A 27,531-nucleotide genomic window follows, 5' to 3' on the forward strand; every position below is an offset into this window, starting at 1 on the left:
TTGCAGTTGGTTTCTCAATGTCTTTGTGGGCATGCTGGGACTGGGCTTTGAGGTTTCTGCTGAAGGGGTGGGAAGGAGGGGGCAGGGCATTCCAACAGCAATTTTTTTTCCCAGTTTGGTTGCTGGAAACGGGATAAGTGGATTTTAATCCATATTATAACCTGTTACTGATTCTGTATGGAAATGCAAGTGAGGAACTCTGATTGACAGTAGAATCCAGGTTTTAATGAAAAGTACTTCCAAGGCCTAGGTATCTGAAGGCAGCAAAGTCCAAAGGGCATTTGTCACTTTAAGCAATTCCAAGTCATATTTTAAATTACTGCCTTTCATTCCTAATATTGCCCCTTGCTCCTCTTGTTATATATTGGGTATATTTTATTTTCTTCTCATTCCCATTTTTCCTCCAAATATTTCTGCAGCTTTCTCCTTCCTGCTTCCTCCTTGCTGTGGTGGCTGGGATGCTTCTTCCATGATTTTTTGAATCTAGACTGGGCTGTTCTCTGTGTTAAACCAATCAATTACGACCTTCTCTTAACAGGTGTGTATGGAAACATGTTTATTAAGAATAAAAAATCTTTTAAGTGCCTTTTTTCTTTGGGGGTTGAGAGGGTGGGGAATAGGGAAGATTTATTCTAAAACCTGCATTTCAACATTGTATACTTTGCACTGGTCGTAAAATCTCCCATAGCTATAAGAGAGAAAACCCATTAAGTCCAATAATATGACTATAATGTTCTTCGTTTGCTAGCCAACTTGCTGTTTATATAATAAAGGCATGAGGACCTCTTCATTTCTGTATAACTATCTTTTTTTATTGTAAATGGCACCCATAAACCCTCTAGGTACTCGGATATCTACCCTGAGTTGGAATAAGTAAAAGGGTAAAAGGATAGTCTATATAGAGCTTTCTGCAGGATTACAAGATGTGGGAAGTTATAGCCATTGATGTCTGGAGCTTAGGATCTGAACTGCAAGGCACAGTTTCAGGATTTGAGCCTAATATTCCTTTTCCTACTTTCCAAAGAGGTGAAGGTTCCTGAAAATAGTGCCTTTTTACACATAGAGCTTCTTGTAGTTCTAGCACTCTCGTCTCCTGTAGTCAAGGCACATGTTTTGCCTTCAATATTGTAGTATAGTTTTGGAAAGTAGAAAGGCATTAAACAGGGAAGCCTTAATTTTGTTGCCTACCTTTGGTGGTGGAAACTTTTTTACTACTTCCATTTCTTAACTGTCATTTTAATTTAGTATATTAACTTAGTATATTTTGGCTCCACTACTGCAGTTTCAGTGTTCCCATTTGGGAGAGGTTAAGTAAGATCTGTACTGCCCCATTATCTCTAGAAGTGGCTTATTGCTGCAGGACAGTGAGTCCTTGTCTTTACCATGGAGTTACAGCTTTCATTGAGTTGATACCAGCACATTTTTCTAGGGAAAAATAATCTAATCTCATGTCATGACTACAGCAGTTAGCCACATTCTCCCTCTTCTACCAGCAGTGTAGAGACTTGGATCTGGTTGAACCTTTCCTTTCAATAGTTATTTGTAGTGAGTTGTTGAAGAGGGTATTGGGCAAAGGACACTGAGCAGACACTGGTGATGGGCTCCCAGGCTTGGTGGTGGCTTGCTTTCTGCACTGCAGTAAAACCATGAGAGGGCGTCTTTGGCTCTGGGATTAATAATTCATCTGTCTTCTCTGACCTGTGACCTTTTCTCTCCTTTCTCTTACCCTTTCCCGCTAGTGTGAAGTGAGGGGGGCCTTCTCCCTCCTTCCTCCTCCCTTTGTGATCCACCTTCCTTTATACCCTGCCCTGTGGCGGCTCCGCCCCTTACCTTCATGGACGACTCAGAGGTGGAGTCGACCGCCAGCATCTTGGCCTCTGTGAAGGAACAAGAGGCCCAGTTTGAGAAGCTGACCCGGGCGCTGGAGGAGGAACGGCGCCACGTCTCGGCGCAACTGGAACGCGTCCGGGTCTCACCACAAGATGCCAACCCACTCATGGCCAACGGCACCCTCACCCGCCGGCATCAGGTAACCCCTCTCTCCAACAGACCTGCAGGTAGGACTTTGGCATGGTCACAGAGAGGCTATGATCCTTCTTGAGAAGCTACTCCCCTGTTGGTGATGGACTGTCCATTGCCTGTACGTCATGGTGAATCTTTCCAGGGGTGATAAATACTGATAAGAGATAAGGAATATTGCTGCTGAGTTGGGTGGACTTAATCTCTGGAAGCATCCATCTGACGAATTCTTTTACTGGAGTAGATTTTCTAGGTTGGGATGCAATTCTAGTAATGGTAGATAGTGTAGTTTGAAGCTGTACTCAAGTTACTTTTGTTTTCTCTGATTTTTTTTTTCTTGGTATCAAAAATTCAGATAAGTAAATGCCTGCTTAGTGGTTGGGCATCTTGTGCTTTCAGCTCCAGTTCAGTATCCCTGAGGAAACAGTCTGTTCTCAGAAGGTGTGGCAGTGTCCGTAAATTGTGTATTCCTGCTCCATATTGTCTTTGTGTGCTCTTTTTCTTGGCTGTGTAAATCGTGTCTTGGAGGAAGGGGTCATTGTTAATTCTATTGGTTAGAGTTGAAGAGGGAGCATCATGCTGCTATTTAACCCAAATAACCACAGGAGCCAGTGGTCTCTGGGTTGGCTGACTCTATGATGTGACTTGGGAGAGTTGGTGTTAGAAATGAGAAGGATCTTGTGTTTTCCTAGTCTGACTTTGCTGTGATGTAATCTGTCTGAGGTTTTTATCTGTGTGTGTGTGTGAGAAAGAGAGAGAAAGACAGAGAGGCATTGCATGACAGACAGCATCTTAAGAGATCTGTGGGTGGGACCCAGAATAATGCTCATCCCCTGACAGTCCTTTTCATTGATAACATCTATTTTTTAAGATAGAGAAAGTTCCTCATGCTGACGAGCCTTACAGTTGGGTGAGAGGACGGAATTCCAATTGGGGGATAATCAGGAATTTGAAGGAGACCGTGTATTTGCAGTGTTCGTAGGATTTTTATAGGAACTGGAATAGAGGATTAGGGATGATATAGATATAGAAAGGGGAAAGCAGGACTGATCAGGCTCGGAGGTGGTGGGGAATTCCAAGATTTAGTATGTGGTTTCTCTCTTATTTTTAACTTCTGCTCAGCAATGAAACCACACCCTTCCTTTTTCCTGAAAGTAATGTTTAACTTCCTCTCCCTGCAGCATTACACTCTCTATGTAATAGGGATGGAGTGGGGGAAGTGTCTCCCAAGGTGGCTGGATCTCACTGTATTCTATTGGAAGAGGAGCAGACAAATGTATTTTTATGTGGTATAATGTCATTAGATTATTTCCTGCTGCTTCAGACAGACCAAATAATGACATTTTGGAATGTATTCTGTGGCTCAAATAATTGGTGATGACAATGTTGAGACTTCTGTTTTTGTGAGGGGAGTTGGGGTACTTATTTCTTTGTATTTGGAAAGGGAGACTCTCTCTTGCTTCTTTCCTTAAAACACTGCCCGGAATGGGAGTTTCTAGTGGCAACAGAGCATGAAGGTTCATGGAACAATAAAGAAGGCTTTTGGAAACTCCCAACTTTAGCGTCCCCAACTTTCCTTATATTCTTAATGGTGTTCCAGAAAAGGTTGAGTAAAGAGTAACTTATCTGAGTCTCTGCTATTTATTCTGCAAGTAGTTTTTGAGTGCCTATTATGTGCCAGGTACTGCTCAAGGCACTAGGGATACATCATTAAACAAAACTGACCAGGGGGAAGAAAAACCCTCTGCCCTCATGGAGCTTACATTCTTATGTTGCAGAGACCCAGTTTGCCAGAGTTCCAGGCCTGATTCCAATTTTGAGGAAAGTGCTAAGACTAAGGAGTGATGTGGTTCTTTTATGAGCACTGACACAAGGACTCCAGGCCACAAATAACTTCTTGAAAGCCCTTTTCCTGTTTGGAAAAAATATCATTTATGTTTGATAGAGCAAAAGAAGGCTGCAAAATGAATTGTCTTCTTATGGGCTGTGTTTCAGAACGGCCGATTTGTGGGTGATGCTGACCTTGAGAGACAGAAATTTTCAGATTTGAAACTCAACGGACCCCAGGTAATTTTTTTTTTGTCTCAAGGCCTGGGTTGCTTCATTTGTATCTTTCGCAGCCTATAAGAGCATGTTGGTGTCTTGTAAAGTGCCTGGCACATTATAAACATCTATTAATTAGTTTCTTTAATATAGGAAAATAAAGTGGAGCTCCAAAGTATATATGTAGTTTTGTTTTGGAATGAATTTTAATGGCCATTGGTCTTCATCACTACCCCCACCCCACCCCAACCCCAATGTTGATCCCCAGGCACTGCATTTCTTTTCTAGAGAGGGCATATTTCTATGTTGCAGAAAACCCTACCTAAAATCTGGCTGGTCTTGAGCCTCTAGGCAGTATCTGAAGAGTAACATAGAACCAGTCAAAGTATGGCTCTTAATTGGGATTTTCTGGTTTATCTTAAAAGTTCTTTACTTATTGGGTATGCTGTTCTTTTGAAGGGTCACTCAAATGTAGATGAAGTAATAGTTCATTCATATTCACTTAAATGACCAGAACTGGAAAGTTAAATCTGCTGTCTCTGTCACTTGGATGTTGATGTGGTTATAGTTAACTCACTTCGTGTTTGTCAAATGACTAGAACTGGGAAATTATGTCTACTGTCCTTTTGTACAAGTTTAGAAGGTGCATGAGGAGTCCCTGTCTTCTGCAGCATCACTTATGCTTCTCATTAGGATGGATTGTTAATACATATGGCTTAATAATAGCTTTCTCCTTTTTCTCTTTTCCATATAGGATCATAGTCACCTTCTGTATAGCACCATCCCCAGGATGCAGGAGCCGGGGCAGATTGTGGAGACCTACACGGAGGAGGACCCTGAGGGAGCTATGTCTGTAGTCTCTGTGGAGACCTCAGATGATGGAACCACTCGGCGCACAGAGACCACAGTATGCTAAGACTTGTATAATGTCTGGGAGTGTATAGAAGAGATCTTCTGTGATCTCTATTAGCGGAGGGGTTAAGCTCTTAATTAAGGTGAATGAAGGACCATTGATCTGTAGTGATGGCATAAAGAAGGTGATCTCTGGTCAGACAGAAAAAATAAAAAGGAGATATGGGGAAATCTAATGGAATGGAGAAGAGAGAAGGTATATCAAGTTCTATAGTATCTTCCTTTATAGTCACAGTTGCTGCTGGGGTGATTTTCCTGTTTGGGGACTTCCTATAGGATGGAAAGAAAGACAGATGGCAGACTGTAAGCCATTTCTAGGTAAAGAGACCTAGAGGTGTAGGGGTTTCTTAGAGTGGTCTAATATTTAATTGCTCACTTTGTTCATTAGTTTTCTTTTTTTCATTCCTTACTTGAAGGTTAAGAAAGTAGTGAAGACTGTGACAACAAGGACAGTACAACCAGTCCCTATGGGACCAGATGGGCTGCCTATGGATGCTTCATCAGTTTCTAATAACTATATCCAGACTTTGGGTCGTGACTTTCGCAAGAATGGCAATGGAGGACCTGGTCCCTATGTGGGGCAGGCAGGCACTGCTACCCTTCCCAGGAACTTCCACTACCCTCCTGATGGATATAGCCGCCACTATGAAGATGGTTATCCAGGTGGCAGTGACAACTATGGCAGTCTGTCCCGGGTGACCCGTATTGAGGAGCGGTATAGGCCTAGCATGGAAGGCTACAGGGCACCTAGTAGACAGGATGTGTATGGGCCCCAGCCCCAGGTACGGGTAGGTGGGAGCAGCGTGGATCTGCATCGTTTTCATCCAGAGCCTTATGGGCTAGAGGATGACCAGCGTAGCATGGGCTATGATGACCTGGATTATGGTATGATGTCTGATTATGGCACTGCCCGTCGGACTGGGACCCCCTCTGACCCTCGCCGGCGCCTCAGGTAGGCAAGAATAGGGGAAGAAAAGGGTCTTTCTGAGACACAAAGGGTTCTTTTCATTCTACCTCTAGGAGCTTTTTTGGGATCAGAGACACTTGTGGCCTCCTCCCTTTTGCTTTTTTTTTTTGGTAGAAGGCCACTTTGTTTTTCCCCTTTTCTGATTTTGCTTAGTATTGACCTTCTATATCATCTTTTTTTCATTGTGAAGGTCATATATTCTAACTATAGAAAATGAGTTGTGATGGTTGTTGGTCTATGTCCTGAAGAATGGACTTTGCTTTTATGCCAATGTTTCTGCTGTGTCTGGCTAAGATCTGAACACCTTTTGGTGATAGTGTACATCATAAAGGAGCCTGATGCCTAGGGCCATACAATACTCATTCCTTGGAATCTTCAGCATTTGGTTTGGTTTTAGAACGGAGATGAGGGCCATATGCACTGGCTCACGCCTATAATCCCAGTACTTTGGGAGGTGGAGGCAGGAGGATGGCTTGAGGGCAGGAGTTCAAGACCAGCCTGAGTGACATAGTGAGACCCTGTCTCTGCCACCAAAAAAAAAAAAAAAAAAATTAGCTGAGCGTGGTGGCACACAGCTGCAGTCCCAGCTTACTCAGGAGGCTGAGGCAGGAGGATATCTTGAACCCAGGAGTCTGAGGTTGCAATGAGCTATGATGATGCCACTGCACTCTAGACCAGCCTGAGCAACAAATGAAACCCCGTCTCAAAAAAACAACAAACAAAACCAATAGAGTTGAGGGTTTTAGGCTTTCAAAGCCAGAAGAGACAGTTAAGGGTATGTATAAGAACGTTCCTGTGGTGGTTTTAATCCCAAAGTTAAAAACAAACCTTGACCTTACAAAGGCCCTGACACTTTGTGTTGAGTGTGGCATCCTTAGGGGGAGGTACATTAGCAACACTCTGAAAGGTCGCTAAGCAGCTACCTCTTCTATGGCTTTACTACTTGTCCTTGGGGGTTCTTTGGTAATGTGAATAAGGGAGTGATTGATGTTTGAACTTGTAGATGGTTTGCCTTGGTGCCTTGAGAGAATGCTTTAGAATGGGGTCTGCAGACTTTTTCTGTAAAGAACCAGATAGAACTATTTAAGGCTTTGTGGACCATATATCATCTTTGTCATATGTTGTTGTTCTTTTTTAAACAACCTTTTAAAAATATAAAAACCATTCTTAGTTCTGGGGGTGTGCAAAAACAGGTTTGGCCCATGGGCTGCCAACACTGCTTTAGAAAAAATTAGGGACAATGTTTTCCAGGCAAAGAGAAATAAGAAACAAGGGAAGATTTATGATTGCCTTGATGGTAAGTGTACCTTAGCAGCTGTTGCTGAATTTCTCAGTATGGGGTTATGACCTTCTAAAGCAAGTGCCTTGGTGCTCATTTTCCTCATGTATTGGGTAGCTTTGGTTAACACTGAACTGGGCTGGGCCCAGGGGTAGAGGCCCCATTGTCTAAGCCTGAGTCACTCACCTTTCAGGTGTCTTGGATAGCTGATCCAACTCCCATGTGACTCATTTTTATTCCTATGGGGCACCAGACTGCAGCTGGTGCAACCTAGAGCAGTGGTAGATAACAGCTATCACTGAAGCAGTCTGCCCGGGGTGTTGCCTCTATTGCAAGTAGGATTTTTCCGACTTCCTCATTAGTAAAGAGTGATTGGACTCAAATGGGTGTGGGTGGCCAGGTCATTCTCTGCTGTCTCTAGCTGTTGTAGTTGACATAAATAGAGAGGGTTTTGGGCCTGGTTCTTGGGTTTATTCCAGGGTAACAACATTGGACTTGGAAACCTGCTTGACTAGCAAGAACATTTGCTGCTTCCTGTTCCAGGTCTAGGAGAGTAATACAAGGTCAAACTTAAATAGTGAGGCAGTGATTAGTGGAAAAAGCACTGAACTCAGAGACCTTGGTTCTACTTGTGCCTCTGCCACTAACTGTGTAGCCTTAAGCAAGTCATTTGATCTTTGTGGTCACAGCTTTGAAGGAAAGAATGTCCTGATCCACTGCCTATGAAAGATGATATAAGATAGATTTCTCTGAGTGACAAAAATTTTGGTTATGGTAATTGTTTATATTGAAATAGTAATAGAAGTAAACTGTGCTCAATACAGAGCTTGAAAAAACTCCGTAAAGCACACCATCTATTGATAAAGAGCCACTGTCAACATTTTGGTTGACATCCTTTCAGTACTTTTTCTTATGCATGTAAACATACCGTATTTTTCCCCTACTAAAATGGAATCTTACTACACTGATTATTAATAGTAGCCTACTTTTAAAACATACCTATATAGCTTATTTTGTTTCAATGGTCTTTTAAAATAGTCTTGAGTTTTTTTTTTTTACTAAGTGCTTTATCCCTCTGAATCATTATGTGGTTGATGTTGATACCTGTGAGGCTGGCCTTCTGTATAGGCCAACCTTGAGTATTTGGTGACAGTAGGAGTGGTTTTGTAGAACAAACAACCCATTTATTTGGAGAGTTCAACACAATAGATAATCCTCTCTCCTGTGGGAGCCACTGAGTGAGAGATAATGGGTCTGTTCCTTCCTGGTGGTTATGAATAAATAATAGTGTGACAGACTCACCCTCTAGTGGTTGTTGTTAGTACTGAAACAGGAAGAATCACATCCTGGTTTGACTTTCCTCTTACCTTCAGTTGCTTTGTCTGTTTCTAGTGGCTGGACATCCCAAATGTGCTGATGGTAGTTGACTCCATTTTGACAGAATTGGAGATATTGTCTTTAGAAATTGGAGGATGGAAGTCATATCTCTAACATACTTGTTGAGTAGCAGATGTGACCTTGGGATGAACTGTCAAAATTAATGTTCAAGTTTATACCCCATCAGTACCAAAGCCAGGTCCTCAAATGGTGTGTAGCAAGATGTTCTTTACTACTTTTCTCTGTCAGCCTCTTTTATAATTTCAAAAATAGGATAAAGAAGAAGCTTATAAATATGAAATGTGTTTGGGGGTCTTATCCTACCAAATGCTTCTCATGTGTAAATGCCTCATTTCCTGTTTAGCTAAGGGTTTGTAAGAACTGTTCTCAGGCTTTTGCTGACTTCTGTGGCATTGAGTCAGTTACTTTGGTTAAGTCTGCTATCTGAAGGTTTATTTTAATCTCTACACAGAAGAGTTAATAGCTGTTAGGTATCATTCAAATAAATGCTAAGTAATCAGGATTGGGTCTTTCTTTGTGTGGTGTTTTTTTTTTTTTTTTGAGATAGAGTCTCGCTGTGTCCTGGGTAGAGTGCAGTGACGTTATCATAGCTCACTGCAACCTCAAATTCCTGGGCTCAAGCCATCCTCCTGCCTCAGCCTCCCAAGTAGCTGGGACTACAGGTGCATGCCAGCACACCCAGCTAATTTTTCTGTGTTTAGTAGAGATGGGTCTTGCTCTTGCTCAGGCTGGTCTAGAACTGAGTTCAGGCATTCCTCCCTCCTCAGCCTCCCAGAGTGCTAAGATTACAGGTGTGAGCCAGTGCTCTCAGCCCTTTGTGATTAACCTCTCCTGAACGCCTCTCTCTTTCTCTCTCTCTCTCTCTCTCTTTCTTTCTTTCCTTCTTTTTTTTTGCTGTTACTCACTAAGCCAGCAAACTTCACAGAAAAGGGTAGTTTTAATCTAATTGCAGGTGCCATGAAGATTATTACTTTTATTTTTCCTATCCCATTAAGGAAAATTGATCAGTATATCATTTATGGAAAGGGGAGGTCAGTGTACTAGAGCTGGGGTTAATCCTGCCTTGAAGATGAGGGATAATGGGAGCATCTAGGAAGCTAGATTTAATGGCTTGATATATTTCTCTTTTCTCTTGGTTCTTCCAAAACCTTGCAGGAGCTATGAAGACATGATTGGTGAGGAGGTGCCATCAGATCAGTACTACTGGGCTCCTTTGGCCCAGCATGAGCGGGGAAGTTTAGCAAGCTTGGATAGCCTGCGCAAGGTAGGGCCCCCACCTCCTAATTGGAGACAGCCAGAGCTGCCGGAGGTGATCGCCATGCTAGGATTCCGCTTGGATGCTGTCAAGTCCAATGCAGCTGCATACCTGCAACACTTATGTTACCGCAATGATAAGGTGAAGACTGACGTGCGGAAGCTCAAGGGCATCCCAGTACTGGTGGGATTGTTAGACCACCCCAAAAAGGAAGTGCACCTTGGAGCCTGTGGAGCTCTCAAGAATATCTCTTTTGGGCGTGACCAGGATAACAAGATTGCCATAAAAAACTGTGATGGTGTTCCTGCCCTTGTTCGATTGCTACGAAAGGCTCGTGATATGGACCTTACTGAAGTCATTACTGGTGAGTTCTAGGCTTAAGGAAAATTGTTAGATTTGGGTTACTGTTACCTCCTAGAGATGTTGAGAGCTAGAGGGGTTTCCAGTTTTTACTTTTGATTAAAGGTTTTAACTGGTGGCCTTTGGGTCAGATCCATCTCACAGATTTGTTTAGATCACATTTCAAAATTTTTGAAATTTTAAAGAAATGGTTGCTAATGTTTAAAATTGAGGAGATTTCACTTAAAATTCCAGTCCCTTGACTTCTATTAAAAATGTGGGCTGGCCGGGCGCGGTGGCTCAAGCCTGTAATCCTAGCCCTCTGGGAGGCCGAGGCGGGTGGATCGCTCGAGGTCAGGAGTTCGAGACCCCAGCCTGAGCGAGACCCCGTCTCTACTAAAAAAATAGAAATAAATTATGTGGACAACTAAAAATATATACAGAGAAAAAATTAGCCGGGCATGGTGGTGCATGCCTGTAGTCCCAGCTACTCGGTAGGCTGAGGCAGTAGGATCGCTTAAGCCCAGGAGTTTGAGGTTGCTGTGAGCTAGGCTGACGCCACGGCACTCACTCTGGCCTGGGCAACAAAGTGAGACTCTGTCTCAAAAAAACAAACAAACAAACAAACAAAAAAAAATGTGGGCTGGGCACGGTAGCTCACATGTATAATCCTAGCACTATGGGAGGCTGAGGCAGGAGTATTGCTTGAGTTCAGGAGTTCGAGACCAGCCTGAGTGAAAGTGAGACTCTTTCTCTACTAAACATAGAAAAAATTAACTGGGTGTGGTGGTACACACCTGTATTCCCAGCTACTTGGGAGGCTGAGGCAGGAGGATGGCTTGAGCCCAGGAGTTTGAAGTTGCAGTGAACTGTGATGCCCCTGCACTCTAGCTGGGGTGACAGAGAAGGACTCTTATCTTTCTCCTTTTTTTTTTTTTTTTTTTTTTGAGACAGAGTCTCACTCTGTTGTCCAGGCTAGAGTGCCGTGGCGTCAGCCTAGCTCACAGCAACCTCAAACTCCCGGCTCAAGCAATCCTTCTGCCTCAGCCTCCTGAGTAGCTGGGACTACAGGCATGCACCACCATGCCCGACTGATTTTTTTCTATATATATTTTTAGTTGTCCAGCTGATTTCTTTCTATATTTAGTAGAGATGGGGTCTCGCTCTTGCTCAGGCTGGTCTCGAACTCCTGACCTTGAGCGATCCTCCCGCCTCGGCCTCCCAGAGTGCTAGATTACAGGTGTGAGCCACCGCACCTGGCCCAGGACTCTATCTCTTAAAAAAAAAAAAGATGGGCAAGCTGGTAAAGATAGATCTACTTTTCTCCCTGGCAGTATTCAGTCTCAGCTGATTGGAGTATTGGAGCACGTGCTTTTTAATTTGTAATAATGTCTAACATAGTCTGTTATCTCTGAGCAACTACTGCCACATGGAAAGCTTTCTCCCAAATATGGAAGCTGAGTGTCAATTGCCGTTTTTCTACATTTCAATAGTTTCTTTTAAATATTTCTCTATCTTGACCCACCTGCTTGGCCCATATAGACACTTCAGCTTGTGGCCCTTTATTTATTTAGAACAGTAGTTTTTCTGATTGTAGGTTATGACCCGTTAGTGTAAATTGAACACAGTTTGTAAAACCTAATCAGCAGTTCAAGAGAAAGAAAGAAAGAAAAATAAATAGTATAGACCACTGGTTTTCAACTGAGAGTGATTTTGCTCCCTAGAAGACATTTGCAGTGTTGGAGATATTTTGATTGTTATAATTTGGGACGGTGGTGGGGGAGTGCAACATAGTAAGACTCTGTCTCTACAAAGAAAAAAAAAAAGGCAATTAGGTGTGGTAGCATGCATCTGTAGTCCTAGGTACTCAGGAGGCTGAGGTAGAAAGATTGCTTGAGCCCAGGAGTTTAAGGTTATAGTGAGCTACAATCATGCCATTGCATTCCAGCCTGGGTGAGACCCTGTCCCAAAAAAAAAAAAAAAAAAAAATCAGTGGTGCTAAGGTTGAGAACCTGTGGTATAGATAGATGAGAGAGCATTGCATATAGTAAGTATTGTTTTACAAACCTTTATTTCATTATCTGTATGTATTCTGGTATAACGTAAAATATATTTCTTACTGTGGGTCACAAACAAAAGCTTGAATATCACTACAAGATATTTGGTCATTGGGGAAAACTAAGAAATGATGCAATGGGAGATTCTCTCTGACATTCTTCAAACATACAGTCTTGGGTGCTTGAGAACTATCTGACAAGTTGTCTCTGCCAGGAACTCTGTGGAATCTCTCATCCCATGACTCGATCAAAATGGAAATTGTGGACCATGCACTGCACGCCTTGACAGATGAAGTGATCATTCCACATTCTGGTTGGGAGCGGGAGCCTAGTGAAGATTGTAAGCCACGCCACATTGAGTGGGAGTCCGTGCTCACCAACACAGCTGGCTGCCTCAGGTAACACTAGGGGCTTTGAGAATGCAAAGATTGAATTTTTGAGGACTGATTTAAATTTCTTTAAAAAAGATTAAAAATCTTTAGCTTGTTATCCAGCCTCCGCTCCTATCTGTATTGTGTCCTGTAGCTCCAGTCTGTCTTCCTGCTTTGGTCACCACTTCCTCGTGTGTTGCACATGTACCTGTGTTGGCTTGCTTGATGTTCCCCACACAGCCTCCTCACTTTTATTTGTCTTTAGCTTTGTTCACCTACTTTGGTAAGCACTTGTTCAGTACCTACCACATATAAGGCACTGGTCTAGTCCTGGGCTTGTGTGTGTTTGTGTCCCTGTCCTCAATTATCTGTACTTCAAGTCAAACTGCAATAAATGCAACGAAAGGAGTACAGAGGATTATGAAGGTAGGGTGTGGGTGAGGAACGTCTGTTCCTTCTATCCGCCGATGCCTTTTTCTCCTTATTTATCTTTTTGAGGCTAAACTCAAGTGCCTTTATTTCATGAAAGTTTTCCTGATTTCTTCTTCTTATATCCTATAAATGTTGCAATGTAACCTTTCTCTCTTCAGAATATACCCCTGTGTGCTGTGCTCCATGCTACATTTGTACTTCCATACAAGAAGTATCTATTCTATCTTGAATTATTGTTGTTGGTATACATTTATTAACCCACACCCCAGTGGGTTGTAAAAGTTCAGAAGGCAGGAACTGTGAATCAGCTTTCTCTCAACTGCAGTGCCTTATAATAGGTATTCACTATTTGTTATAGTGAGTGGAAAGTATTGAGGAAGCTTGTAGATGTTGAGGGATATTTTCGGGAGGATTTCTGGATTTGAGTCATCTTGAAGCTTCTGGTTTCCCCTCAGGAATGTAAGCTCGGAGAGGAGTGAAGCTCGCCGGAAACTTCGGGAATGTGATGGTTTAGTTGATGCTCTCATTTTCATTGTTCAGGCTGAGATTGGGCAGAAGGATTCAGACAGCAAGGTAAGTTAATGGCTGAGTGAATTCCATTCACTACAACCATGAGATATTTGTAGTAAAGACCTATCATCTCTTGCTTTCAAATAATATTAAAATATCTGTACCAGCCCCTACTCTCTAAAATGGGAATTCAACTTAGAAGAAAACAGTTTTTAGAATTTCCTTCGCCTGTATTATTTTAAAGCTGCTTAGCTGTCTTCTAAGATTGTACATTTTCTAAGTAGTAAAAACAGTGATCCAAGTTTTGGGTCAGACACCAAATAGTAGCAGAAGCCAGTGAGTCCAGAGTTGGGCTTTACATTAGCTTGAGGCTATGAGGATTTTGAGAAGCCCAGAGCGCTTAAGGGGCATCCTCAGAGATTGTGGATTGATTGGGCTGTACATTTGAGGATCCACATTTTAAAACCTGAATCATGGAAATCTATACTTGCTGGGAAATCACAATAGGCACTTTTCTCTCACTGAGCCTTTTATCTTTTGTCCCTAAGCTTGTGGAGAACTGTGTTTGCCTCCTTCGGAACTTATCGTATCAAGTTCACCGGGAGATCCCACAGGCAGAGCGTTACCAAGAGGCACCTCCAAATGTTGCCAACAATACTGGGCCACATGCTGCCAGTTGCTTTGGGGCGAAGAAGGGCAAAGGTAAGTCTTGGTTTCTGTTCCTTGCTCTTTAACGTGGGACAGGGAAAGTAAAGAGGACACTTTTTTTTTTTTTTGGAGACAGAGTCTGGCTCTGTCACCCAGGCTGGAGTACAGTGGCATAATCATAGCTCAGTATAACCTTGAACGCTCTTGGGTTTAAGCAATCCTCTCACCTCAGCCTTCTGAGTAGCTAGGGCTATAGGCTCATGCCACCATGCCAGCTAATTTTTTTAGTTTTTATAGCACCAGGGTCTCACTATGTTGCTTAGGCTGGTTTTGAACTCCTAGTCTCAAGTGATTCCTGCCTTGGCCTCCCAAAGTGCTGGGATTACAGGTGTGAGCCACCATGCCTGGTAGGAAAGAATACTATTAGCTTTAGGTACAAAATACTTGCCAAGCAGAATAGGAGTCTGCCTGGTCAAGAATATCTTTTTGCTCTGCTGCTGCTTCTCCTGTGTTGTGTGCTTCATTGAAAGTGGTGGTGGTTTCGGTATCGGTGACTAGGGCAGTGAAGGACGAGAACCCAGCTAACCTGGGGCCTTCTCCCCATACGTCCTTTACGTTTCTTGTGTTTTTCTTTTTCTTTCTGTGCTTTCCTGCTTATTTGTCCATAATCCTGCTGACATCTTTCTCCTGCATTTTTCTTCCTTTGTTTCTCTCCTCTGCTTTCCACCTTGGGTGATGCACTGGAAGATGAATGGTTCTCCAGAGGTGAGTGGAGTCTTTTAAGGTGCTTATCTACTTCTAATTTGCATGTTTTGGTTTTAGCTTCCCTAGTATTTTCTTGTCTAACTTTTCTCTGTGAATGCATGTAGGAAAATGTAGTTGAGGAAAACATTGAAACAAGTGTAGCTCTTTTGAGCTAATAGCTCGTGGCATGCTATTTCTGGGTAGCAGTCCCTGTTATCAGAACTCGGGACAGTAGCAACAACAACAGTGGTTATCCCAGTCTTATCTGCTGCCTGTTTTCTGACCTTGTTTCTGCATAGCCCCTGCTGGGACAAATTACGCTCCCCTTCTCCCCTCACCATGCATCTCTGATCAAAAGATTCTGACTGAAGAATGAAAAATATGCCAAGTGGAATCTTTGCTTTCTTGAACTTTTTACCCCTTTTCCCTCTTTTTGTTCATTTCTACAGGGAAAAAACCTATAGAGGATCCAGCAAACGATACAGTGGATTTCCCTAAAAGAACTAGTCCTGCTCGAGGTAAGTTTGCATATGTTTACTGTTCTCTCTTTTCCAACTTATGGATTTGAGTGATGGTGAAAGTATTAGAAAACTTCATAGTAGTATAGCAGTAACTTGGAAAGGACTGCTTGTTGAGGAAATTGTTCAGGTTACTTAAGGATAAGATAAGGATGATAGTTAGAGCATAAACTTAGGAATCCTAAGTGGCCACTACAGTTCTTGAGACTTAAACCTCACTATTAATAAGAAGCTTATTTTTCGCAGTTTGGATCTTTATCATCATCAATGCGGTGAATCCAAAGTTCACAGCCCTCTGTAGATATAAAAAACTTAAATAGTTAAGTCTATAATGGGCCCTTCTACTTAGTCATTGTAAAGTGGGAAGGATGACTGGGTTAAGTTAGAAATAATTGATAAAGGAGGAAGGAAAGAGAGGAGTTGAATGTGATGAGTTGATATCTGTTCTGCTCTTACCATGGATAAGTTATTCTTTTTTTTTTGAGACAGTCTCACTCTGTTGCCTGGGCTAGAGTGCTGTGGCGTCAGCCTAGCTCACAGCAACCTCAAACTCCCGGCTCAAAACTCCCGGCTCAAGCAATCCTTCTGCCTCAGCCTCCTGAGTAGCTGGGACTACAGGCATGCACCACCATGCCCAGCTAATTTTTTCTATATATATATATCTTTAGTTGTCCAGCTAATTTCTTTCTATTTTTTTAGTAGAGACAGGGTCTTGCTCTCTCTTGCTCAGGCTGGTCTTGAACGCCTGAGCTCAAACGATCCACTCGCCTCAGGCTCCCAGAGTGCTAGGATTATAGGCATGAGCCACCGTGCCCGACCTGCCCAAGTTATTCTTAAGGCATGGAATCAGGTCTCTGAGTTTGCTATTGAGTGGGTGGGAGAGTTTAGGGAGCCTAATGATACAGGAGCATAAATCCATCTATTCAGAGTACTAAGGCTGGACTCCAGCCAGCCAGAGCCTGTTTCGTAGATGTTGATTAGCATCCTTTGCCTTCTTTTCCTTTCTTGTGCAGGCTATGAGCTCTTATTTCAGCCAGAGGTGATTCGGATATACATCTCACTCCTCAAGGAGAGCAAGACTCCTGCCATCCTAGAAGCCTCGGCTGGAGCGATTCAGAACTTGTGTGCTGGGCGCTGGACAGTAAGTACCTTTCAGAAAATGAATTTGGAGATGGGAGAACTTAGATAACTAGTTTGGTGCCAATTGTAATCTGTTTTACCTCTTACCATGTGTTTGTTCTAGTATGGTCGATACATTCGCTCGGCTCTGCGTCAAGAGAAGGCTCTTTCTGCCATAGCTGACCTCCTGACTAATGAACATGAGCGTGTAGTGAAAGCTGCATCAGGAGCATTAAGAAATCTGGCTGTGGATGCTCGCAACAAAGAATTAATTGGTAAGGAGTTGAATGCTGTTACCTCAGCATCTAGTATAGTGCCTGCAATCTAGTGGGTGCTTAATAATTTATTGAATTTATTTCAGTGACTTGGAAGGACCCTAGCCCTCCATAGTTTATGAGTCTAAGGGTTGGCGTGAGCTACAGTTTAATGGTTCTTGGAAAGACAAGAAATGATGACTCTTCAAAAGTAGAATAACAATAGCTATTATTTATTTATTCAGTACTTGGTTACTAGGCAATGTTAAGCACCTCTGTTTTCATTTAATCCCCACACATTACAAAGATTTTTTGTTAATAGGATAAGTAAACTGAGGTTCACAGAAGTTTATTTTGCCCAGAGTTAATACAGCTAGTTAGTGGCAGAGCCCAATGTATTTATTTTACAAATTCACAATCACTCTTCTATTATATTAAATTATTATAATATTCAATATATTGTTTTTATTAGAGTATCTGAAAGGACTGTGTAGTATATATGATATATACAGTACTCACATTGTTTCAATGTGATTGAAGGAGAGAAGAGATAAAAGATTAGGAGGGACAATAAATCCATGACTGTTCCAAGCCTTTGCCCTTTTTGATATGATAATCCCATAGGAAAATGAAATTGATTTGTATGGATAGTACCTATACTTGATGTGATCAGTACAATTTCAGTGTAGTGCAAGGCTTCTCATGACCTGACTCTGCCTTTTCTCCCTGGGTACGTTCCTTCTGTCCTTCTTCTATAGGTAAACATGCTATTCCTAACTTGGTAAAGAATCTGCCAGGAGGGCAGCAGAACTCCTCCTGGAATTTCTCTGAGGACACCGTAGTCTCTATTTTGAACACCATCAATGAGGTTATTGCTGAGAACTTGGAGGCTGCCAAAAAGCTTCGAGAGACACAGGGCATTGAGAAGCTGGTGTTGATCAACAAATCAGGGTGAGCTTACCACTTAAAATCATAGCTGAAAGAATTTGTATGAGAGGAAAGTTGCTAAGAAGGACATTTCCTCTTTTGCTTTTGCTTTCTAAGGTATATTTCTTATATATGAAGTGTGAAGAGTATTATTCTATTTTCTGTCTTAATTTTGATCCAAAACTGATAACAGACTCTTACATCAAACATTTTTTTGTGTCACTGTTTGGGATACAGCATTTGATGAAAACTTGATTTTGTCCATTTTGGCATCTATATTCTTATGTTCTTATTAGAGGGTATAGGTTCTAAGATTCTTTCCTGGTGTTAATATCCAAATTCCATATGGTGTTACTTTCTTCAAAAGGAACCGCTCAGAAAAAGAAGTCCGAGCAGCAGCACTTGTATTACAGACCATCTGGGGATATAAAGAACTGCGGAAGCCACTGGAAAAGGAAGGGTGGAAGAAATCAGACTTTCAGGTATAATAACCCTTGAGACCAAGAATTTTACCTTTTTTTCCCCCCTTGGTCCCAGGGTAATGCTTCTGTCTTCTTTGAGTTTTTTTTCTTTTTCACCACCACACTAAATCTATTTTTGACCCATCTCTTAATTAGTAGAAATTATTTACCTTACTCCTCCTCAACAGAGTGGGGAGCTACAGTGCGTTTGCTACTGAAAGCGCTCTGGTCTTCCTCTGCGTCATAATGTACTGTAAGTGTTGGTGGTGATGAAGGATGAAGGGATGGCCTTTTTGTCTTTTCCCCAAATCCCCATAGCTCTTTGAAGTAGTTTACTATCCTGAGACTGTATTTCCTTCTGATAGTATCAGTGTTTGGAACCTTTGTAATCTCCTGTTCCAGAACACAAACAGAAGCCATAAATCCTAGTTCATTTCACCGTATAGGGTATTTATTCAACCCTTACAAGAGATGCCTTTTTGTAAGAATTGTATTTGGAAACAGGAACTTAGAGGTTTGTGCCCACTGAGGAGTAAGATATAGGTGAATTTAATATTCTGTGGCATTATTGCATTTTGGTTTTGCTTCCAGGTGAATCTAAACAATACTTCTCGAAGCCAGAGTAGTCATTCATATGATGATAGCACTCTCCCTCTCATTGACCGGAACCAAAAGTCAGGTACAGTATCCAGAGGGCACAGCCTTCTCCTTTTAGCCACTCCGCGCAGGGGTGGGGAACTTGCGGCCCTCTGATTTCAAGATTGTTCTTTTTTAAGCACGAGAGTAGGCAAGAAAAGCTTCATTTTTCTCTGCTGCACCCTTTTTAATAAAAGAATTTGTTCTATAAAATTTGGATTCAGACAAAAGGCCACACTTAAGGACCTAGAAGGCCACATTTCACCTTAAGGCCGCAGGTTCCTCGCCCCTGTGGAAGGTAATAATACTCTGCTCCAGGATTGTGATGCAGAATTGGGTAGGTATGAGCATTAGCAAAGCAAAAGAGGTTATTAGCCTGGATGTGATTCCCCTATATTTGCTTGTGAAATCAAAATCACTGGGAAATGGACCCTTGTCTCTTTTTTAGATTTTTTTTTTCCTCTTTTAAATTTCCATATAGAGACCAGGTACAGTGGTGCATGTTTTATAGTCCCTATTTCTTGGGAGGCGGAAGTGGGAGGATTGCCTGAGCCCTGGAATTTGAGACCAGCCTGGGCAATATATAGCACAACTTTCTCTCAAAAAACTTTTTTTGTATAATATTAAGTAATACATGTTTATTATTGAAAAATTAGAAAATACAGGTAACCAGATAAATAACACCAAAATATCACTTGTTTCTATTACCCACAGATGGCCACTGCTATTTTGGGTTATAGCTTTTTAAACACTTTTGCTATGTGAGCAAACACATTTTTCCCCAAGAGATGAATCATATATTTTGTTTTGTAAATTCTTTTTTACTGAAAGTGTATATTGTGACCCTTGTGACACTGGCTTTTGCCTTGATCATTGGTTTTTTTGTTGTTGTTGTTTTGTTTTTTTGAGACAGAGTCTTACTGTGTCACCCAGGTTAGAGTACAGTGGCATCATCATAGCTCACTGCAACCTCAGACTCCTAGGCTCAAGCAGTCCTGGCCTCAGTCTCTCAAGTAGCTGACACTACAAGCATGCGCCACCATGCGAGGCTAAGTTTTCTATTTTTAGTAGAGACAGGGTCTTGCTCTTGCTCAGGCTGGTCTCTAACTCCTCACCACAGGCAATCCTCCTGCCATGGCCTCCCAGAGTGCTAGGATTACAGGGGCGAACCACCCCGCCCAGCTGATTATTGGTTCTTAAAATGTAGTCTGAGGATTCCAAGAATGTTGTCATTTGTGCTGGTGGTACAGAAGCACTGGTGCTTACTGCTGGTGGCTTAGCACAAACCAGGGGAGTGACACCAAACTGCATGAGTCATTGTAGTCTTTGCTACCATGTACTTAGTTAAAAGAAGAGCCATTTTTACTTAAGAATGTAATTGATAGAGCTGTAAAAATTAATAATTTTACTATTTTTCTACTGTTTAGTACACATCTTTTTAATATTCTGTGCTGATAAAGTAGGATTACTCATAAAGCACTTCTGCATACTAAAGCATGATGATTGAAGGAAAAGTGCTTAAGTTATTGAGTTACTAGTTGGACTAGCCACTTTTTTCTGAACATCATTTTTACTTGAAAATATTTGTGGCAAATAAACTATGATTATTTGTACATGGATATTTAGCAGGTATTTTCTCAAAAATGAATGTAGTGAGCTTGTCACTTTGAAGAAAATAACTGACAGTATTTGCTGCCTGGGCTTTCAAGTGAAAATTGTAATTTTGGAAAACTTGTATCTGCCACTGTGAGCCTGGTAACTTCCCAATACTTAAAAGACTTTCTAATGAAATCAGTGGTGATATGAATGAATGTGATTTTAGAAAAATATTATATAATGATGTGTGTTAACATTTGAAACATCTGCATAACTCTATGAACCAGTATTTTGCAAGTGACTAACACATGATGTTTTAAAATCATGTATGGGTAATTGATCCATTCAAAGTGCAAGACAGACCAGTCTTTTAATTTAACAGAATATGAAGAGATTGTTAGTTTGGTTTCAGATTCCACATCACTGCTAACCTTTAAGAAACTGCTACTTGTCTAGTATTATATACTATCAAAGACGGATAACCAAAATTATCTGAAAAGGCTATTAAAAATTTCCTCCCTTTTCCAACTTTTTACCTGTGTGAGGCTGTATTTTCCTTGTATACTTCAACCAAATTAACATATCCTGATAGATTGAATGCAGAAACAGATATGAGAATCTAGGCCAGTCATGGTGGCTTACGCCTGTAATCCCACAACTCCGGGAGGACGAGGTGGGAGGATTGCCTGAGGTCAGGAGTTTGAGACCAGCCTAAACAAGAGCAAGAGCCCGTCTCTACTAAAAAAAATAGAAAAAATTAGCCAGGTGTGGTGATGCGTGCCTGTAGTCCTAGCTACTTGGGAGACTGAGGCAGGAGGATTGCTTGAACCTAGGAGTTTGAGATTGCTGTGAGCTAGGCTGATGCCAGGGCACTCTAGCCTGGGCATCAGAGACTTTGACTCAAAAAAAAAAAAAAAAAAAAAAACCAAACAAACAGATATGAGAATCTGGCTATCTTCTATTAAGCCAAACTTAATAGAAGGGTATAAAAATTAAACAGTTTTTATTAAAATATTAACATAAATTCATTAAGGAAGTAGGTATTTTAAATTTCTCAGTGTGATAAATATTAATACATATAACCCATGCTAATGAAAGCTCTTTGGATCCTCATACTTTTTAAGACTGTAAAGGGGCCTTGAGAACAAATAATTTGAAAACTGCTGGCTTAGATGGATTTGTTTCTTGTATTAAGAGTCTGTAGGAAAGGGATCGCTCTAAGTCCTATGAGGGCTTTGTTACAACTGTAGAGTTGTGATCAGTGCCTGGCACATAGTGGGTGCTAAGTAGAAATTTGAGTGAAGGGAAGAAAGGAGGGCAGACCAGAGAGCAATTTTTATGTTGTATATTGATTTTGAAGAGTTGGTTTTTGACATGGATAACTTTCTTACTTCATATAGATAAGAAACCTGATCGGGAAGAAATTCAGATGAGCAATATGGGATCAAACACAAAATCATTAGGTAGGTGATTAATTCCTGCCTAAGGATGTGGAGTAATATTTCAGTGGGCTGAGGGATACTAGTAGTTTTTCCTAAAACCCTGATCATTTACCATCCTAGAAGAGCACTGGCTGATCATTTCCATTTGGAAGGATGTAAAGAAATTTACTTTTTCACATTCCCATATGCTCAAGGGTTTTCAGAAAATCTTCCTCTGCCTCTCCGGTTACACAAGTTCAAGTCTGTGTGTCTAAACTTAGAACCCATCACAGTGTGACCCCAGTTTCCTTCTCTGTCTTCTCTTCGTGCACTCTGTGTCAGCTTGCCTGGTCTACTTGCTATTCTCTCTTTACTCTCTGTGTTTCTATAAATTGTGCTCAATACCTACTGGAATGTCCTTCCCATTTGCTTTTCTAAATTCTCTTTATCCCCAAAGGCTTAACTCAAGTCTTGTTCTCCCTTGTCAGATCCTTCCTAACTATTGCAGGATATTACACTCTCTCTTCTCTTAATTCCAATACCTTTTACAGACAGATCTTTATTATCGTATGTCATACTCTGAGCATTTCATACATAATGTCTTCCCTGCTAGATTCTAGTTCTTTTTACGTCAGGGACCATCAGACTTTAATGCCTTTCTGGAGCATTTGACAGAGCTCAGTTCTCAACAGAGGTGCTTAATTCACGCTTACCTATTTTGTATATATTGTACATAAGAAGGGAATGTCATATTTCTGTGTACTTTTTTCACTAGATAACAACTATTCCACATTGAATGAGAGAGGGGACCACAATAGAACACTGGATCGATCTGGGGATCTAGGCGATATGGAGCCATTGAAGGGAACAACACCCTTGATGGTAAATTCTCTTTGTTTACTGTTGTCCATCTAAGGTTAGTTCTATTTTGAAGCCTGTGTGTTTTGTGAAATAGGAAAAAAAGTGCAGAGAGAAAGATAAGCATCCTTTTCTGGTAGGGGTTTTCAGGAAAAATTAGGGGTTTTGACTCATGTTGGGATTTCTTGGGCTATTATACTGCAGTGGTTGAGATGAGGAAGCCAGTCTGTAAACATGTTACTGATAGGACTAACACTGATTAATCTATTCTCATACATTACCTTCTTCCTGTCCCTCCTGTTTATGAGTATGAATGTTTTGCCCTTCTCTTACTGTTGTATCTTGTTTTGTTTGAGTTTATAGATATTGGGATTTTCCCTAGGTCTGGCACGCACTCATGAGGTGTTCCTGTCTCTTTACTAACACTAACAAATTGCATGTGTTCACAGCAGGACGAGGGGCAGGAATCTCTGGAGGAAGAGTTGGATGTATTGGTTTTGGATGATGAGGGGGACCAAGTGTCTTACCCCGCTGTGGTATGTCCTCTAGTTACCCCCAAGATCGTCCTTGAGGAAGGAGTTTCCTGTGTGTCAGCAGTTTGCCAATCACGCTGATCTGATCAGGCCAGAGACACTAGTCTCAGCCACGTGGGCTCGGGAGGTTCTGCTTCTGTGATTATTACCTCTTAAAAGGCTGGGACATGCAGTTGGTGATCTGATTCTCCATTATGTGCTGCCTTCCTTCCTCCAGATTTGTTCAACTGTGTATTTTGGGTCTCCCTGTTCCCAACCCTATTAACATCGTCTCTTTCTCTTTTTTTTTCTCCACAGCAGAAGATTTAGCACCACTATCTCCATTCCATCTGGGCTTATAATATATGTACTTTTTTTTGGTGGTGAAATGGACGGATGATTTTCCCTTTCTTCGCTGGACTATTGTGCCAACTGCCAGGCTGCCTCCTGCCCTAATAGCCCTAAGTGGCTGCCTTCTTTCCATCAACTCCCAACTTCTTCCAGTGAAGTTTAATTGTCCCAACCCCCCCCCCAAGCAATTCTCCCAAGAAGCCTGACTCAGTTACTTGCATATCTTGAGCAATTGCTGCAGATTAGCTCTTTTTGCCAGCTCTCCCTGGAACTCTTGGCCTTGTGTGGAGGGAGGGAGAGAATGGGAATCTTCACTGGAAGCTGTGGGAAGACTTGGAAGTTACATGCTGTATATGCAATGTCCCTCAATCTGATAAACTGATGATTCTTAAGATTTTTTTTTTCCTGGTGGGGAAGGGACTTTTTATTTTCTTTTGGAAAAGGGGAAATGTGAGCTCTTCCCTAATTCCTAATGGCTATTTTTGAAGCAAAGAAGGCTGGCAACATTGGCACATTCCACCTGGCAAGGGCTCTTAAGTAAGTGGAGGTCTCCTAGAACTGGGATTAAGAAACCTTGCTCTCCTCATCTCCAAGGCAGGGACCATCAAGGACCTACAGACTCCATCTCTTCTACAAGCCTCATGCCAACCGTGGGCTGCTGCTGCTGCCCGTTACGGAGGCTGTCGTTAACCTTCCTCTCTCACCCTGTGATATGTCTGCTGACTTGGCCTGGCAATTTGCAAAAGGCCATAGAAAGAGGAGAATGTCAAGACTCTTTGGTTGAGAAGGAGCAGAAAAATGTCTTTTGAGAAGAAGAGGAACCTCTAGGAGGAGCCTAGTAGGAATGTACATGAAGCAGTTAGTCAGAAACTGGCAGGAAGCTTCAAAGCTGGCGCCCCCCCCCCCCCCCATTTTTCCTTTTCCTACCCTTATAGGCCTATCCTCCCCTGCCTCCACCCTGGATTGGTTGGCCAACTAAAGGACTTTGATGTATATAACTCCTATCCCCTTTACCCTTATAAGGTGGGGATTGCCCCTGGCTTTGCCTCTTCTTTGTGCCTTTGGCCTTGGGTGCATCTCCTCCCTCCCTTCCATGTGCCTTTCTTTGCCTCTGCAGTCTCATTTCTCATAATTTTGCAAATTGTATTTTGTTGCTTTCTTACCCACTGTTGGCCCTAAATAGCAGAAAGAAGAAGAGAAGTGACCTAGAGAACCTCAGATTCTCCACTGGGGATTGATGTAGCCTCTGATTTTAGCCATAGCAAGCTTTTGCTCAACAGCATATGGTTGGGATTTTGCAAAAATACTGTTTTGATAAATCTCAAAGTGAGGTTGGTGGGAGGAGTGAGTGGTGCAACTCTTACTCCTTAGGTGCCCAGAATTTACCATCATCTCTGAAGGGATTATAGAGGGAAGTGTTCTCTCCCCAATTCCTCCCCTTCTCTCTAATACTGCCCTCTCTCACTTTAGTATATATTAACAGGTTGGGCTAGAGGAATCAGCTGCTATGTGGGTTGATTTTTTTTTTTTTAATATATTTCCTTAATTTGTCTTCCCCGTTAATCTAAAAGCTCTGTTCCATGCAACTGGAATTCTTTATCCCTCTCTTCCCCTTCCCTTATATATTGAGGCTATGGGGTAAGAGAAAAGTGCACAACCCACCACTCCCCTTCCCCATGCATTAAAATTCCTTATTTACCTTTTTTGCCCTCCCATTTTCCCCACTCCTATCCACCTTTCCTGGCAAAAAGGAGCCTTTTGCTCTCTGTGACCCTAAGAGCACACTGCACAGGGGAAATCGCCCCCATCCAGACCTGGCTCCACTCTTGGCTTCTCTTGTCCTCTTCTGCTCTTTTCCTGGTGCTCTTTTTTTTCTCGGTGGGGTGTGGGTAATAGAACAGCTGTTGGTAATAGAACAGCTGTGGGCTTTTGGGGACCTTTAACTGTTTTTTTCCTTTCATTTATAAAAACACTAAACATTCAATTCCAGAGAACCAAAAATCCCACCTTCCCACCGAACACTACTAAGGGGCATGTCTTCTGCTCCATTCCTTTTCTTTTTCTTTCTCTCTTGTTAATGCTTTTAAAAGAAATGAGTTTTTTATATAAATAAAGTTTTTAAAGTGTGTATGTAGGGAGTCTGTGTCATTTCTTCACTTCCAGCTGTATTTCTTCCCTCTTCATCTTGGTTACTTCCTTACGTATCAGTGTCCTTTTTCTTTCCAGAGCAACCAGAAGGAGGTTATACCAGGATTTATTTTGAGCTCAGCCTCAACTTAAGCAACATTCTTTTTAATTATATGTGAAACATTTTTCCCTGAAGATTCTTAAAAATTAAATGTGGCTGAAGTTGAGCATGAGGAGCTTATTGCTCACTTAGAAATAAGAAACCAAAGTGTAAAGAATTAACGATTTCCATAGTCACTGGGATTCTTTTGCAACATTTGACAAAACTAACATTAAATAAAGCTTACTACAATACATGGTCCTCTTGAATATAACACGAATAGAAGATTAGAAGCTACCAACTCCAACTGCCATCCATCCTAATAAATATGAAAATGTAGAATTAAAAGGCCTGTGTATATAAGTAATGATCACTGGGCCATGATGTTGCTTCTCGGGCTATCTGCAATCCCTCAGTCAGAAGATAATAGGCCTATTTACTTGACAGACCATATTTGGTAGGACATTATTTGTGTGTGGATTACTAGGGATTGTCTTTACTGCAGAGGCCAAGGATTAAGACCTATGGAAGGAGACTTATTTTTCTGAGGCTTTCATATCCTATCATATAATTAAAAGACTCAAGAATTTGTATAACATGCTTTCTGTATGTCTGAATTTTTAGATTACATAGCTGCTACTGCTGCTCCTATCTCATTTTGTTGAACTAAGACTTGGGTATGAAAACTTTCTTGGGCTAGTAAGACCAGGAAATATAAGCATTCTAGTTTTTACCTTTTAAGGCTTGATTTGTGTCTGAAAATTGTAGTGTTCAACTAGAAGCATGAGGCACAAAGCCAAAAAGCTATTGTGGCTTGCCTTCCAAAGAGGTTTGGTAGCCCCGCTTGAGATGGTTTTTATCTATGCAGAAAAACCTGGCTACTGGTCAATAGCCTTTTATTTCCGTGTTAATATTCTTTGTTATTCACTGGCATTGAGCTAGATACAAGCACTACTCTCTTCTTCCTGGATTGGTTCATTTGTTTTATCTTATTCAATAAATATTTGCTAAGTACTTCCTATATGCTGAGCATTGTGTAGAGGTAAGATTTAGATTAGAGAATGAAACAGATGGATCCTTTCTCACAGATTACAATCCATGAGAATCCCATGTAGCTAAGATCTGTGATCTTTTGAAACATTTCTTTCTGTGCCCTTACCTAATTAAAATCAGGTGTTTAACAGAATAATCTGTAAAGGTCTTATATCTCTTAAGTTTCTTGATGCTGATTTAATAATGCTTTTGAAGGCTTTTGATATCTCTTGCTCACACCAATTTTAGGAATCCTTTGGATTTTGTCAGGGTCGTCCATGTACTCCCAATCCTTTAAAGCCTGAGATTTTCTGTAATTGCTTGAAGATTATGGTCAGCCATTCTACTGCCTCAACAAAGCTGTTTTGTGAACATGATAGCTAACTGTAATGAGTCTTGCTGTGACATAGTTGCTGACGGAGTTCAAAGCTATGACCTCACTTGGCCGCTCATTCTTTCTTGCTGGACTAATGTACTTTGCTACAAATATCTCACCCAGAAAGAACTAAAGACCAGTCTTTCTATATCATTCTTTCTCATTTTGTCTATTTTTATATCTGAAGTAAAGGTTCTTCTTGGTATTTTCATAGATCAAGTTATAAACCAGCTAGACCTAGCCTTACGGATCTGAGCAAGTACGTAAGA

General features: G+C 41.5%; 1 protein-coding gene across 8 annotated transcripts in view; it reads left to right on the plus strand.

The window, feature by feature from the left end:
• CTNND1 (catenin delta 1) overlaps positions 1 to 25,757 on the plus strand; it is a 45,975-nt gene extending 20,218 nt beyond the window's left edge. Inside the window, exons 2-20 of one of the 8 annotated variants that reach the window (XM_045558099.1) lie at positions 420 to 538; positions 1,740 to 2,029; positions 4,015 to 4,086; positions 4,817 to 4,969; positions 5,391 to 5,926; positions 9,774 to 10,237; positions 12,484 to 12,667; positions 13,528 to 13,645; positions 14,131 to 14,284; positions 15,424 to 15,492; positions 16,506 to 16,633; positions 16,736 to 16,886; positions 17,624 to 17,816; positions 18,160 to 18,274; positions 18,845 to 18,932; positions 21,886 to 21,948; positions 22,682 to 22,788; positions 23,214 to 23,300; positions 23,595 to 25,757. In XM_045558099.1, coding sequence (XP_045414055.1) covers positions 1,835 to 2,029; positions 4,015 to 4,086; positions 4,817 to 4,969; positions 5,391 to 5,926; positions 9,774 to 10,237; positions 12,484 to 12,667; positions 13,528 to 13,645; positions 14,131 to 14,284; positions 15,424 to 15,492; positions 16,506 to 16,633; positions 16,736 to 16,886; positions 17,624 to 17,816; positions 18,160 to 18,274; positions 18,845 to 18,932; positions 21,886 to 21,948; positions 22,682 to 22,788; positions 23,214 to 23,300; positions 23,595 to 23,606 — 2,889 coding nt within the window. In that variant the 5' untranslated portion in view covers positions 420 to 538; positions 1,740 to 1,834 and the 3' untranslated portion in view covers positions 23,607 to 25,757. The remainder of the gene's footprint in view (positions 1 to 419; positions 539 to 1,739; positions 2,030 to 4,014; positions 4,087 to 4,816; positions 4,970 to 5,390; positions 5,927 to 9,773; positions 10,238 to 12,483; positions 12,668 to 13,527; positions 13,646 to 14,130; positions 14,285 to 15,423; positions 15,493 to 16,505; positions 16,634 to 16,735; positions 16,887 to 17,623; positions 17,817 to 18,159; positions 18,275 to 18,844; positions 18,933 to 21,885; positions 21,949 to 22,681; positions 22,789 to 23,213; positions 23,301 to 23,594) is intronic. The other 7 variants (XM_045558101.1, XM_045558105.1, XM_045558103.1 and 4 more) reach the window with 7 other exon arrangements.
• Positions 25,758 to 27,531: the final 1,774 nt, after the last annotated feature.

This window comes from Lemur catta, chromosome 7 (assembly GCF_020740605.2).
Source record: "Lemur catta isolate mLemCat1 chromosome 7, mLemCat1.pri, whole genome shotgun sequence".
Lineage (NCBI taxonomy): Eukaryota > Metazoa > Chordata > Mammalia > Primates > Lemuridae > Lemur > Lemur catta.